At 64.5% G+C, this 14,260-nt stretch overlaps 1 protein-coding gene across 1 annotated transcript; it reads left to right on the forward strand.

Moving 5' to 3' along the window:
- The first annotated feature begins 44 nt into the window (after positions 1 to 44).
- On the forward strand, positions 45 to 11,216 carry THBS3 (thrombospondin 3). The gene is given in 24 exon segments (XM_049634847.1): positions 45 to 1,278; positions 2,314 to 2,520; positions 3,074 to 3,330; positions 3,432 to 3,534; positions 4,351 to 4,377; positions 4,566 to 4,648; positions 4,741 to 4,792; positions 4,920 to 5,020; positions 5,022 to 5,069; positions 5,343 to 5,483; positions 5,893 to 5,970; positions 6,334 to 6,486; positions 6,707 to 6,817; positions 6,919 to 7,026; positions 7,287 to 7,446; positions 7,698 to 7,816; positions 7,932 to 7,984; positions 8,301 to 8,494; positions 8,613 to 8,791; positions 8,911 to 8,959; positions 9,130 to 9,326; positions 9,565 to 9,737; positions 10,676 to 10,815; positions 10,909 to 11,216. Coding segments are annotated over 24 exon segments (2,871 nt in total). The 5' UTR covers positions 45 to 1,199; the 3' UTR covers positions 10,968 to 11,216.
- Positions 11,217 to 14,260: the final 3,044 nt, after the last annotated feature.

Consider the following 14,260-nt stretch of genomic DNA (forward strand, 5'->3'; position numbering starts at 1 on the left):
GCGGGGCGGGGCCGCGGGCTTTGGGGGAGGGCGGCCGCCGCCGGCTCCAGAGGCAGCTCTCCCGAAGTGGGGGAGGGTTCTCGGCCGGGCCCTCCTGGCCGAGGCTGAGCGCCCTGGCCGCCGGGAGCCCCGGACCCCCGAGGGCGCGGCGGGTCCCGGCCCAGCGGGTGTTGTGCGTCCGGTCGGGCTCTGGCGGCTCTCGCAAATCTGCACGCGGCTTGGGCTGCGCCAGGGCCTCGCGGGGCTCGGCCCGGAGCGGGGGCCGCGGGGGGGTCCCCCGCGCCGCATGTTTTCCACAGCGCGTTATGTTTGGAGCGGGCCCCGCGCCGCCTGTCGCCATGGAAACAAAACAGGGGCGGCGGCGGCCGGGGCCGGGTCGGGCGGGGGCCGGGGGGGGGGGAGGGGTGGGGCTCGCGCGCCGTTGCCGTGGTAACGGGAACCGAGGCGCCCCTGCGCTTCATCCGGGTCACGGCCTGCCGGCCAGTACCCGCTGTGTTCCGGGTCTGGCCGCGGCCCCTGGCCTGTCCCCTGCTTTACTCCTGTCCCCGGAGGCCCTTTCCTCCTTCCTGATTCCTCCCTCCGAGCACTTCGCTGACCACTGTGTTAGACGCGCCCTCCGCTTCCCATCGGACGCTTCTAAGTTTTCCTAGGAGCGAGTCACGTGTCAGGGGACCCCCCCCCCCCCCCTAATGAGGGGCACTCGCTTCGTCAGAGCAGCAAAGTTCATGCCATGCGGGCATCCCCTGGGCACGATAGCAAGCTACTTTCCGCCACTCCCTTGGCACCCTTTCATGCCAGCTGGGGAATAATGCCCACTGTCTGGCGCTGCCCCTGCCAGGGGCTCCTGCCTTCCCCAACTGCGACTTACAGGAAACGGTAGCATTCGGTAGTGGCCCCCAGCAGCGAGACGCCAGGAGGGAGGGAGGGAGGGAGGGAGGCACCTGGGACAGAGAACCGTTAGGGAGAGGCAGGAGGCAGGGAGGCCTCCAGACTCTTCCCCAGTGCTCCTGGTTCCCAGAGCTGGGGATGCCTCCAGGCTGATTGGCAGCTCTTTGTTTCAGCCCCCCCTCACTCGCCTGCTGGCCCCCCCCCTTCAACTCCCCCTTCCAGTCCCTCCGCCCCCCGCTCCTGCTCTCTCCGCCTAGCCTTTTCCCCTCCCAGCCGCCTGCCTGCCAGGGGTAGTGAGCCAGCTGAGCGGCATGGAGACGCAGGAACTTCGGGGGGCCCTGGCTCTTCTCCTCCTCTGCACTTTCGCATGTGCCAGTCAGGACCTGCAGGGTAAGCCCGTCTCCATCCTCTTAGACCCCTTCTCTGCCTCCTCTCCTTCGGCCCCCAGCCTAGTAGCAGGAAACATGTGGGCAAGGGGAGAGTCCTGAAATTGAGCCGGATGGAAGATTGATGAAATCATGGCCATGGGGGTAGGAGTGAACAGCAGAGGGTACTGGGTGAGTGGGAAGTGGCCAAGGTCAGCACGAGGCCAGGGCAGAGGACTCAGGAGCTGGATGCTAGGGCTGCCTGGCTGGGCTGGTGTCTGAGCATCCACAGGCATTCCAGGCTCTGGGAGAGCAGTGCAAAGGTGGGCTTCTTCACCCCCCACCCCCAGCCAGGGCTCCTGGCTGCCCTGGGACATGGGGGGTGGGGTGGGGACCCAGAGGTCTGGGCTCTCCCGGAGGTCTGGCTGTGGGATGGGCCTGTGGGTGTGGGAGAGGTAGCTGGAGCGGATGACACAGGCACAGATTCATTACTGGCTGGAAGGGAAACCACAGATTGGCCAGGACACAGGAGGCACAGGAGCCCGGTCCTACATTCCCGAGGGGGAGAGGCAGACAGGAGGGTTGGAGCCCTCAGTGGGCAGCTCTTCTCATCCAAAGTGAGTGTGCTGAGCCCCCAGGATGGGAGGAGGGGCATCTGGGTGTGGAAGCAGCCAAACGCAGCAGCATAAAGAGAAACTGCTTTTCCAGTTCTGTGCTGTGGGCACCAGGTGCTACTTCTGCGTGGGATCAGCACGGTGGCTCCCTTGCGCCACCTGGTGGGGGCATCTCAGGGTTGCCGGGCGCCGTTTCTGTATTTGCAAGAGCGCCTCAGGCCCGCGGGCTCCCGGACCCGGTGGGGAGGCACTACTGAGGGAAAAAGGAAGGCACGATGCCCTGTCTTCCCAGAGCAGCAAGGGTTGAGTTTCAAGAAGGTGACTAATACTGCCTGGTGGCGGGCGTGGAGGTAGTGATGAAGGGTGCTCCACCCCCGAGGGCTCGGGGGAAGGGCAGGCCTTAGCATTTGATCCCTTCACTGACCTTGATGATCCTTGCCTGCCAGTGATTGACCTGCTGACTGTGGGCGAGTCTCGGCAGATGACCGCTGTGGCAGAGAAGATCCGGACCGCCCTGCTCACTGCTGGGGACATCTACCTCTTGTCCACCTTCCGCCTGCCCCCCAAACAGGGTGGTGTCCTCTTTGGCCTCTACTCTCGGCAGGACAACACACGATGGCTGGAGGCCTCTGTTGTGGGCAAAATCAACAAAGGTGACTGCTGGACCTCTCTTTTCCTGCAGTGGTGCCCCTTGAGCACTTTCTCTCATCCCCACCCCTGCATCCCTCTTAATTCTCCTTGGGCCCCATGGACCCATCAGGCTGTGCTCAGGCACCGGGGGTGGGGGGGTGGTGCACCTGGTACGGGGTGTTTGGAGGTGCCTCAGAAGGCCAGGTACCCAAACAGTAGAGTGAGGCCTAATGTTTGTATGGAGTGGATGTTGCACTTGGGGAGGGGAGGCCTGTCTCTGTGTCCTAGCAAGGGTGTGAAGCAGTCCAGCAGATCCCTGGCACGATTCAGTGGGTGCAAAACCAGCTGCCACCCTAGCAGGGGACAGAGCGATCTGATGCCACTGAAGAGTAAGAAAGTCTTGGTCTTTGAACCCGTTTGAAAAGCACGTATCGTGTGCACCTACCGTGTATGAGGTGTCGGGAGACGTTAGCTGAATGAGGACAATAGGTGTGTTACGCAGAAGAGTTGATGCGAGGCTCGGCTGGGAGGCAGGGGATGGGGGACAGTCCCCTACTGACCTCCCCTCCTGGGCAGTGCTGGTGCGGTACCAGCGGGAGGACGGCAAGGTCCACGCGGTGAACCTGCAGCAGGCGGGCCTGGCCGACGGGCGCACGCACACGGCTCTCCTGCGACTCCGAGGTCCCTCCCGACCCAGCCTCGCCCTGCAGCTCTACGTGGACTGCAAACTGGGTGACCAGCACGCCGGGCTCCCAGGGCTGGCCCCCATTCCTCCAGCGGAGGTGGATGGGCTGGAGATTAGGACCGGACAGAAGGCTTATTTGAGGATGCAGGTGAGCGGGAAGGGAGGCCCCGGTGTTTCTGCGGAAACAGTTTGCCCCCCGTGGGAGGAGTTAGCGGGTCCTCCCACCCTGCTCTGCTCCTGTCCCCCCAGGGCTTTGTGGAGTCTATGAAAATGATTCTGGGCGGGTCCATGGCCCGGGTGGGAGCCCTGAGTGAGTGTCCGTTCCAGGGGGACGAGTCCATCCACAGAGCAGGTAACACGCAGACTTCCGTTAGCTGACATTCCGGACCCCAGATCACATCCTGTGGTCTTTATTGACTTTCATCTCCTCGATTTCCCCCTTAACACTCATTCCTGGGCTTCTGACCCTCTTATCCCAATCTCCTTCACCTCTGGGTCTGTGATCCCCAAATAACCCAGCCTTCCCAGGAAGTGTGGGTCACAAAACTCTCCAGGTTCAGGCCACCACCACTCCCCCCCCACCCCCCAACCAGGGTGGCTGGAGAAAACAGCCATCCAGGAGAAGACCGGAGCTCCGCGTGAGGGGTGGGAAAGTGAACTGCTTGGTCTCAGTGGCTAAGAGAAGGGTCTTGGGTCTTACAGTGGCGGCTGTCACCCATCAGCAGTTTCTCTGATCATCGTCCATCTGCCTGGTCTCCTTGACAGGGATGTTCAAAGGTTCTTGCTTAAATAAAACGCCCACTTTTCGCAGATCGGTCCAAAAAAGGACTGTGGAAGTAGGAGCTCGGCGGGGGAGGGGCGTGTGGAAATGGAGCGGATTGGGGCCCTGGCCCTGCTCTGGGTCGCCTCTCACTCGGATCCCTTCTGCCCCTGCCAGGCCAGGACCGGAGGTGTGGGCTTTGACGGTCTGTGAGGCAGCCCTTCGCAGAGCCTCTCGCCCGGTGGGAGAGCTGGTGCTGCCCAACCCCCCGTCACCTCTGCCCTCCTGCCATCCACCTGCCTGTCCTTATTCTAAGACTCCTCCAGGCCTTTGTTCCTGTCCCTCTTTTCCTTCCTCCTCCTGGCCCTCTTCACGACTCCGCCCTTGACTGTGTTTTCTCCTCTCCAGTGACCAACGCGCTCCATTCCATCCTAGGTGAGTGGGCCACGAGGAGGTGGGAGGGGCCAGGGGCTATGGCCCGCCACCTCTTCCGCCAGGACAGGGTGGGACTTAAAAGGCGGGTGGGCGGGCGGGCAGTAGCGGCGGGAATTGGCTTCTGACCCTAAAGAGGGACCAGGGTGGTGGCCCGGTTCTGAGCCTCTCTGCACCCTGGGCTCTGACAGGGGAGCAGACCAAGGCGCTGGTCACCCAGCTCACCCTCTTCAACCAGATCCTGGTGGAGCTGCGGGATGACATCCGAGACCAGGTCTGAGCGCACCTGCACCAGGGAGGTGGTGCTGCTGGGGGAGGGGGGGAGCTGCCAGGAGCCGACTGCCCCCCCGCCCTTCTGTCTGCCAGGTGAAGGAAATGTCCCTGATCCGAAACACCATCATGGAGTGTCAGGTGTGCGGTGAGTGGGGAGCGGGGCGGGCGCCAGGCGACCCCGTGCCCCCGGCCCCGCAGTGGCGGTCCCCCCCCCACCCCTGCGGGGTCGGAATGGCCGCCTCGGGGTGGCTCTGACCTCGCCTGCCCCCCAGGCTTCCACGAGCAGCGTTCGCACTGCAGCCCCAACCCCTGCTTCCGCGGCGTGGACTGCATGGAGGTGTACGAGTACCCCGGCTACCGCTGCGGGCCCTGCCCCCCCCGGCCTGCAGGGAAATGGCACCCACTGCAGCGACATCAATGAGGTGGGGGCGGCCAGCTTGAAGGCGCACCGGCACTCGGGGTGAGGGAGGTGGGAGAGGCCCAAGGAGGTGGGGTACCTGTCGGTCGGAAGCACGAGAGCCTGGGCTTTCTTTGGGACACCGGGAGACCGGAAAGGAAGCAAGACGGGAGGGGACAAAGCCTGTGGCCAAGACCGGAGGGCCATTGGGCGGCGCAGGGCAGTCTGGGCCTAGCCGGGAGGGGCCCCGGGGGGGCCCACAGGCAGAGGCGCCCGACCATCGTCCTCCGTTCCCCAGTGTGCCCACGCGGACCCTTGTTTTCCTGGCGTCAGCTGCATCAACACCATGCCCGGCTTCCGCTGTGAGGCCTGTCCCCAGGGCTACAAAGGCACGCGGGTGTCCGGTGTGGGTATCGACTACGCCCGTGCCAGCAAACAGGTCAGGTCGGGTAGAATGTGTAGACGAGGGGCGCCTGGGTGGCTAAGTTGGTTAAGCGTCCGACTTTGGCTCGGGGCATGATCTCATGGTTCGTGGGTTCGAGCCCCGCGTCGGGCTCTGTGCTGGCATCCTGGAGCCTGCTTCGGATTCTGTGTCTCCCTCTCTCTCTGTTCCTCACCAGCTAACACTCTGTGTCTCTCTCTCTCTCTCAAAAATGCGTAACCGTTAAAAAAATTTTTTTTAACTGAAAAAAAAAAACGCATAGACGAGGTCGTGGCCTTGCCGGGGCCTGGTCGGCCGTCCGGGTTGAACATGGGGTCCTTGCGCTAACACCGGTTTGGGGTCTGGGCTTCGTGTCAGTGTCCACGGGTAGGGGCACGAGGAGATCCGTCATCGATCTGTCCCGTAGGTCTGCCAGGACATCGACGAATGCAGTGACGGTAACAACGGTGGCTGCGACCCCAACTCCATCTGCACCAACACTGTGGTAAGCCGAGCGGCCCAGCCGCGTCCGTAGCGGTGGGACAGTGCGCCTACACGCGTGAGCACACCCACACCCCACGTCCTACTTCCTGCTTCCTTCCCTGGGGCACCACGCGCACACGTTCCCCGCACCGGTTTGGAAGCCGGGTCCTGCTTCTCACCGTGACTGGCGAGCCCGGCTTTTCTGAGTATCAGTCTATTCACCTGAAAAACGGGGCCGGCGGACGCCTCGAAAGGTTGTCAGAGGAACCCGAGGAAGTGACTGATGCGTGGCCTCGAGCAGGAGCAGGGAGTGAGGTCCCGCACCGCCGGCTGGGGCACCTGGCAGCCTGACCTCCTTCCTGAGTCACCGCTTCCCTCCTCTTAGGGTTCCTTCAAGTGTGGTCCCTGTCGCCTGGGCTTCGTGGGCAACCAGAGCCAGGGCTGCGTCCCCGCCCGCACCTGCCACAGCCCAGCCCACAGCCCCTGCCACGTCCACGCGCACTGTCTCTTTGAACGCAACGGGGCCGTGTCCTGCTCGGTGAGCTAGGCCTGGGGCTTGGAAGGAAAAGGGAGAATCTGGAGAGAGGGGTAGGGCTGGTGACCCTGCTTAGGGCCTGGGTGGGGCCTGTGCAGGGAAGGGAGGTGGTCCTGGGCGCAGGTGCCGGTTGGTGAGAATAGAGGCTGAAGCAGGGAAAAGGGTGGGGCAGGAGGAGATAGCAGGGACCCTCATTCCTACCCGCCCCGCCCCACTGCCCCAGTGTAACGTGGGCTGGGCCGGGAACGGGAACGTGTGTGGGACCGACACGGACATCGACGGCTACCCGGACCAGGCCCTGCCCTGCATGGACAACAACAAACATTGCAAGCAGGTGTGGGGCGGGTGGGCGGGCAGTGAGGGGGGGGGGCGGGGGGCAGGCACCCTGGCTGGGACAGGCCACAACCCATCCGGCCTCTCTCTCCTGCTCTTTAGGACAATTGCCTTTTGACCCCCAACTCTGGCCAAGAAGATGCTGATAACGATGGCGTGGGGGACCAGTGCGACGATGATGCCGATGGCGATGGGATCAAGAATGTCGAGGTGCCTCCTAGCCGTCCCACCCCTTCCAGTTCCTCTGCTCCCCACCTTGCCTTGCCCCATGACCCTGCCCCCCGTTGGTCCCTGGCAGCTCTACAGGAAGGGCCCCAGGACTGTTGGGGGGGGGGGGGGGCACACGCCCTGTGCCAGGGCAAGATGGTCACGTGGAGGCTGGGCTAGCCGGTGTCAGGATGGGGTCAAGGGTGTGGGGGTGAGGAGGCCAGCAGTGGAGAGGAGGCCTGACCCTTTTTCTCCCACCCCAGGACAACTGCCGGCTCTTCCCCAACAAGGACCAGCAAAACTCAGACACAGATTCATTCGGGGATGCCTGTGACAACTGCCCCAACGTTCCCAACAATGACCAGAAGGACACGGATGGCAATGGGGAAGGGGATGCCTGTGACAACGACGTGGACGGGGACGGTGCAGGACGGGGCTGAGGGGGGTGGGGGCCCGTAAGAATTTGGATGCAGGTGGGCACAAGGGGCAGCTAGGAAGTCTGAGACTGGCGTGGGGCAGGGGTCAATGGGAATGTGAGGAAGGGGGGCGGGGGCGCAGGCAGGGGTCTTGAGCAGCCTTTCTCTGAGTGGGAGGTGAGCTCTGGGCTCTCACCAACGCAGAAGAGGATGTGACGTGTCCTAGTGACGGCTCTGTGCTATCCCCGTGTCTTATAGGTATCCCCAACGGACTGGACAATTGCCCTAAAGTCCCCAACCCCCTGCAGACAGACAGGGATGAGGACGGGGTGGGAGATGCGTGTGACAGCTGCCCTGAAATGAGCAATCCCACTCAGGTACGGCGGTGCGGGGTAGGGGGCCGGAGGGTGGAGCCCCAGCCCTTCAGATAGGAAGTGGGCCAGCCATCCTCCAGTTACCAACAGATGCTGAGAACCGGCCCCTCTCCCGCAGACAGACGCAGACAGCGACCTGGTGGGGGATGTCTGTGACACCAACGAGGACAGGTAGGGTTGGCAGAGAGCTAGATGGTCCTACAGGGCTTCCTCTCCTCTCCTCTAGCACATACTCAGTCTCCTCCGTGGTTTAGCCTTGACTGTCCACCACTGTCGAGCAGGAGGTCTGCCCTCCACCCCTGCTGTGGGACTTTACCCCACCTGGCTGACGGCAGGGGGTGTGGCCGAATGGAGGGTACACCCCAGTCCCCACCCCGAAGAGAGGGGGCCGTGTGGCCGAATGGAGGGTACACCCCAGACCTCACGCCGAAGAACGGGGATGGATGTGGTACTTTTAGAGCCTTTATCTGGTGCCTGTTCTGGGCAGCGACGGGGATGGACATCAGGACACCAAGGACAACTGCCCACAGCTGCCAAACAGCTCCCAGCTGGACTCCGACAACGACGGCCTTGGAGATGAGTGTGACGGGGACGATGACAACGACGGGATCCCAGATTATGTGCCTCCCGGTCCCGACAACTGTCGCCTGGTTCCCAATCCCAATCAGAAGGACTCAGATGGTAAGGCTGGGGCCCCACAGAAGGTTGGCCCTGTGTGGGCCCTGCCCGGGGAGGGGTGGCAGCGCGGCCTCGGGGCCACGGCCAGGCCTTCCCAAGTGCCTGGCCTCACTCTGCGCAGGCAATGGCGTTGGTGACGTGTGTGAGGATGACTTTGACAATGATGCGGTGGTTGACCCCCTGGACGTGTGTCCCGAAAGTGCGGAGGTGACCCTCACGGATTTTCGGGCCTATCAGACGGTTGTCCTGGATCCTGAGGGTGATGCCCAGATTGACCCAAACTGGGTGGTGCTCAACCAGGTACTAGGGCACCGGGTTGGGCAGGTGCTGTCAGACCAGACTGCCAGGTGGGGGCTGGCAGGGGCGGGGGGGCGGTCAGAGCACTGGATCAGGGCTTCCTTCCTTCCTGCCACGACCAGGGCATGGAAATCGTTCAGACCATGAACAGTGACCCCGGCCTGGCCGTTGGTATGTAAGGGACACCCAGCTCAATAAGTTCCAAATGGAGAAATCCCACAGGGGCGGACGGTGGGGGGCTGAGCTGGCCACATGTACAGCTGGCGTCCCATCCCACCCCTGGCCCACAGTGGGCCACCGGTAGCTCTGCCGGCCCTGACCTCGACCCCGCCCACCCCCAGGATACACAGCCTTCAACGGTGTGGACTTCGAAGGCACCTTCCACGTCAACACGGTCACAGATGACGACTACGCAGGCTTCCTCTTCAGCTATCAGGACAGCGGCCGCTTCTACGTGGTCATGTGGAAGCAGACGGAGCAGACGTATTGGCAGGCCACCCCTTTCCGGGCGGTGGCTCAGCCCGGGCTGCAGCTCAAGGTCTTGCAACTGCCCAGACCCGCCACCTCCTCGGGCCCTTCCCCAGACTCCCCACCCCCCACGCGAGTGGGAACCCTCTTTCCCAGGTATCTGGCCTGGAGGTTGGCTCCCGGGGTCAGGGGGTGGGGGGCCCTCCACATTGTTCTCCCGCCCACCTTGACTTCCTCCGCCACCTGCACTTACCAGCCTGTGGTCCGGGGCCTGTGGCTAACGCACCGTCCTCACCGATCCCCTCCAGGCAGTGACATCCGCGTCTGGCCCAGGTGAACATCTCCGGAACGCCCTGTGGCATACTGGCCACACCCCTGATCAGGTGCGACTGCTGTGGACTGACCCCCGGAACGTGGGCTGGCGGGACAAGACCTCCTACCGCTGGCAGCTACTGCACCGGCCTCAAGTCGGCTACATTCGGTGAGGGGAGCGCTGAGCCCTCCTGCCGGACCCCAGGCCCCGCCTTTCCTTCACCTTTAGCTGAGACCCACCGGACTGCCCCTCCACTGCGTTCCTCGGTGCCCGGTGCCCTGGGCCAGGACCGGGCCGCTGCTCTCTCTTCCCTCTCGCCACAGACGTACCGCCTCAGCCCCGCTCTCCTCGTCCTCAGGCAGCCGGGGCTCTGGCGCGGGTGCTGCGGAAGGAAGACCTGTAGGCAGCGTTGGGCGAGTCCTTCCTTTTCCGTGCTCCGTTTCCCCCTCCGTGCAATGGGGCGATCTTGGGAGCCTCTAAGCCGCAGGCCAGTCTGTGGAGAGGCCCATCACTTCCAGCCCCTTCCGTGCTCCATCCCAGAAGCTGCCCCATCAAAGTGTCTGACCTGGAGGGGGTCGTCATTTGCAGAAGAGTAAACCGAGGCCCAGATGGCACTCCTCTTAGTAGCGGAGCTAAGGCTTCTGGGTTCAGTGCCGTGTGCACAACCGCGCATCTCCTAGTCGGTGGGGATGACAGGGAAGGGACAGCCAATGGCAAGAGCCCAGGGTCCCGGGACTCGGGTTGGTTCCCCTTTAAGGTGCCTGGGGCTGCAGGGTGCCAGGGCAGGGGATGAGGGAGGGTGGACTAGAGCCTGGGAAGCGGGTGACTTCACCCCCCAGCCCATTGTGCTCATTGTCATGACAACCCAATCCTCGCTTGGAATGCGGCTGGTGCTTTGAGATGCAAAGGGGGCGGACAAAGAGGCAGGGGCCCCAGGCCTGAGAAAAGCACCCCCGTCCCTCCCCTTTCCTTCCTCCCTCTCCCTCCTTCCGTTCTCTCTCAGGCCCGGTGAGCTCGAGGGGGGTTGGGGATGAGCAGGGCCCCGGCTTGATGGCCCAGTGCCCACTGGGCACCCTCGCACCAACGGACACCCCTCTCCCGGACAGGGTGAAGCTCTATGAGGGCCCTCAGCTGGTGGCAGACTCCGGGGTGATCATCGACACGGCCATGCGAGGGGGGCGCCTTGGCGTATTCTGCTTCTCCCAAGAGAACATCATTTGGTCCAATCTCCAGTATCGATGCAATGGTGAGGCTGAAGACTGGACCAGCCTGACCTTCCGGCCCTTGTCCCTCCTGGGAGGGTCCCATCCTCTGACCCTAGTGACTCCTCCCTCCTCAGACACCGTGCCCGAGGACTTCGAGCCATTCCGGAGGCAGCTGCTCCAGGGAAGAGCGTGAAGAGGCGGCCGCCGGATTCAGAATCCTGGTCTTTGCCCCTCTGGCCTTGGGGTCCGTCCTGGAGACCCTCGGGTCTAATCTGCAGCCGCTCAGCCAAACACAGACCCTCCTCCGGCACCCACGGGAGTTCAGTCCCAGAGGGGTGGTGACCCCACTGTTCAGGAGATGGGAAGTTTTCAGGGGGTATTTCTCAGGCACTAACCCCAGGAAAGAGAACACATTGCCATAAAGTTCCAGTGGTTTTCCACACGAGTTGGTGTTGCTTATTTTAGGGATTTTCCGGGGTAGTGTGGGGAGCAGGAGAGAAGCCGAGGCGTGAGGAGGAGGGCTGGTAGGATGAGAGTTAGAGATCTAGGGGAGGTTGGGGGCCTGGTGGAGGAAGAACGGTGCTGGACCGAGGTAGGTGAAGGATGAGGGGCTGGTCCGAAAATGGCTTAGGTGCTCCCAGCCCCACTTACTCACGGTGGCTGCGGCGACACTCCAGTGGATCTGAGGTGGTCCGGGTCGAGAGCCAGGAGGGCTGGAGCCGGCCCGCTCGGGGTGAGGGGGGGCCGGGGGGCCGGGGGGGCCGGAGGCCGGGACGAGTGCAATATTGGCGGGGGAAAGAACAACACTGCACCGCGTCCCGTCCCTCCCGCCCGCCCGGGGCCCGGGACCCCGCTCCGCACCGCTTGCAGCCGGACCAGCCCCAGAACCGGGGTCGCGCCGGGGAGTTTGGTCCACTTCGGAAGCCAGAGACTCGGCGCCCGGACGAGGGGGAGGGGACGGCCGGGGGAGGGGGGCGCGGGGAGGCAGAAGGGGAGACCGCGGTGGCCCGGAAAGCCGCTTTCCGACACCCAGCCGTTGCGCGCGCTTGCTCTTTAAATACTCGGAGTGCGCGGCGCGGAGCCGTCGCCGTGGCGACGCGTGTCCCAGCAACCGGACTGAATGGCTGTTGCCTGGCAACGCCGGGGCAGCAGTTTTGGGACCGCCCACCTAGATGCTCGCGCCTTCTCGGGCGGCCGGGCGGGGGGCTTCCGCGCCCCTCGGGCCTCCGCGCGTAGCCGCGGCCCCGCTTCCTTGCACCCGGCCGCCCCGAGGGGTTGTGAAAGCTCCTTTTCCAGTCTGTACCCGCGGCGACTGGGAACGGCTTTCCTAATGGGGGCGTAGCTGGGGGGGGCGGTTACCTCTGGGGGGGGGCCCGACCCCCACGCTCCACGTGCGCGGCGCCCAAGCGTTTGCGCCCTTCGTTCTTCTCGCCACCCCCCCCCCCGCCCAATCACGCACCCCCCCATACAGTCCCCGGGTCACACCGTGTGCTTGTCTACCCCCAATGCCACTCTGGGCCCCCAAATACCCTTCGGTTGCCCCACCTACTCTCTGCCGCCCATATGCGTCACTAACCTGCCCCGTTTCCCCTCCCACATTCCGCTGTCCTCTCCCACATATTTGGGTGCCCCTTCCTCGTACCTCGGGACCCCACCCACTGAGCGCCGTCTCCTCCAGACGCCGCCCCCACGCGCCCCGGGGTCCCCCTCTTGCCGCCAGCCCCTCCCGTCGGTGGAGCCGAGCGTCCCTGCCCTCTGCGTCTGAGCCCCAGACCTGCGCGCCCGGCCCCTCGGGCCGCCCTCGGGCACGCCGCCCCCTCCGGCCAACCGGGCGCCCGGGGTCCCCGCGCGCTGCCGCCAGGGGGCAGGAGAGCCCTGCCCGCCGCGAGCCGGAGCCCCGGGCAGGGGAGACCCCGGGGTGCCGCGGAGCCCAGGTTTCGGCCCGCGTCCAGTGGGCCTTCTTCCCCGCCCCCTCCTCGGGAGGCAGCCAAGGCGGGAACGCGGGCCCTGGAAAGCCCGGCAGGGGCGGGGACTGTGGGTTTCGGTGGATCTGCGCGCGGAACCCGGCAGGGGGCGGCGATTCCGGGAAGTGGCGGGGGGAGGGGGTCCAAAACTGGCCCCCGGCCCCCCCTTTCTCGAGCCTTCTCGTCCCCCCCGCCAAGCCCCCACGGTGGGGCTTCAGGGGGCCCATTGAGAATGGGGAGCGGGGTGAGGGACGCGAGGGTGAGCTTCCTCGGCCCGCGGTCCGGGACCCTAACCCGGCCCACTTCCTCTGCCCCTTTTCTCACCTCGGCTGGGCTGTTGCCCGGAGGCTAAAACTAGAGCCGAGGAGGCCCAGGTCCTCGGTTCCCCCCCACCCCCCACCCCTGCTCCTCTTCTGGAGCCGGGCAGTGGCCGGTGATGGGAGCACCCGCGGGATGTCAGAGGGTGGAGTGATCGGAGCCCACGTACCCCACCTGAGGGGCCAGGAACGGTTGGGGAGGAGGAGGAAGAGGTAGGAGGTAGGGAAAGGGGGAGGGGGCGGGGTTTTGTCACCTGTCACCTGCTCCGGCCGAGCCTAGGGCGGGCCGGGGACCGGTATAAAGCAGCAGGCGCCACCTCACACGCAGCTCCTTCCCGAGTGTGTTCCGCCCCCTCCCCACCCAGCTCACCACCACCATGACGCCGCGATTCCTGGCCCCTTGCTTCCTCCTGCTCCTTACAGGTGAGGGGCACAGCCGGGGAGGGGGCTGCCTTGCTCGTGCGGTCTTCTCAGCGTTTGCGTCAGGTCTCTTTCCTCGCAGATGGCATCCCCGGGGGCGGCCTGGTCTGTGCCAGAATACAGGAGGGCGGCCAAGGGCAGACAAGAGCCGGCCCCTCGCCCCTGGGGAGAGCTGGTGCCAGAGGCATAGAAAGACCTGGAGAGAAGTCTGGGGAGGTGTAGGGGGGGCGTGGGGGGGGGGGGCAGGAGACATAGATCTTAGGAGCAGAGAAATGGACAGCTAGGAGCAGGGGTGTGGGGGGGAGAGGGAGGTTGCCAGCCAGGAAGGAGGAGGAGGGCCCGACCAGGATTTGCCCCACTCCGAATCTTTCCGTGCCATTGCTTCTCAGGAGGCCGAAGGATGTCTTTCCTCCTTGTTCTGATTTGACCCCAACCCAGACCTGTCCCCTCAACCTCTTAACACTTATCACTGCAGCCCAAGACACCGCTGGCACCTCGTCCCTGACCATCAGCCCTACCTCAAGCTCGACCTCCGCCCCAGGACTCCCTGACACCTCGCCCCTGACCACCACTCACACCTTGTCCTCGACCACCACTGACTCCTCGCCCCTGACCACCACTGACTCCCCGTCCCCGACCACCACTGACATGTCCCTGACCACCAATGACACCACGTCCCTGATCACCACTCACACCTTGTCCTCGACCACCACTGACACCTTGTCCCCGGCCACCACTGACACCTTGTCCCCGACCACCACTGACACGTCGTCCCCGACCACCAA

The sequence above is a fragment of the Panthera uncia genome, chromosome F1 (genome assembly GCF_023721935.1).
Source record: "Panthera uncia isolate 11264 chromosome F1, Puncia_PCG_1.0, whole genome shotgun sequence".
In the NCBI taxonomy this organism is placed as follows: domain Eukaryota; kingdom Metazoa; phylum Chordata; class Mammalia; order Carnivora; family Felidae; genus Panthera; species Panthera uncia.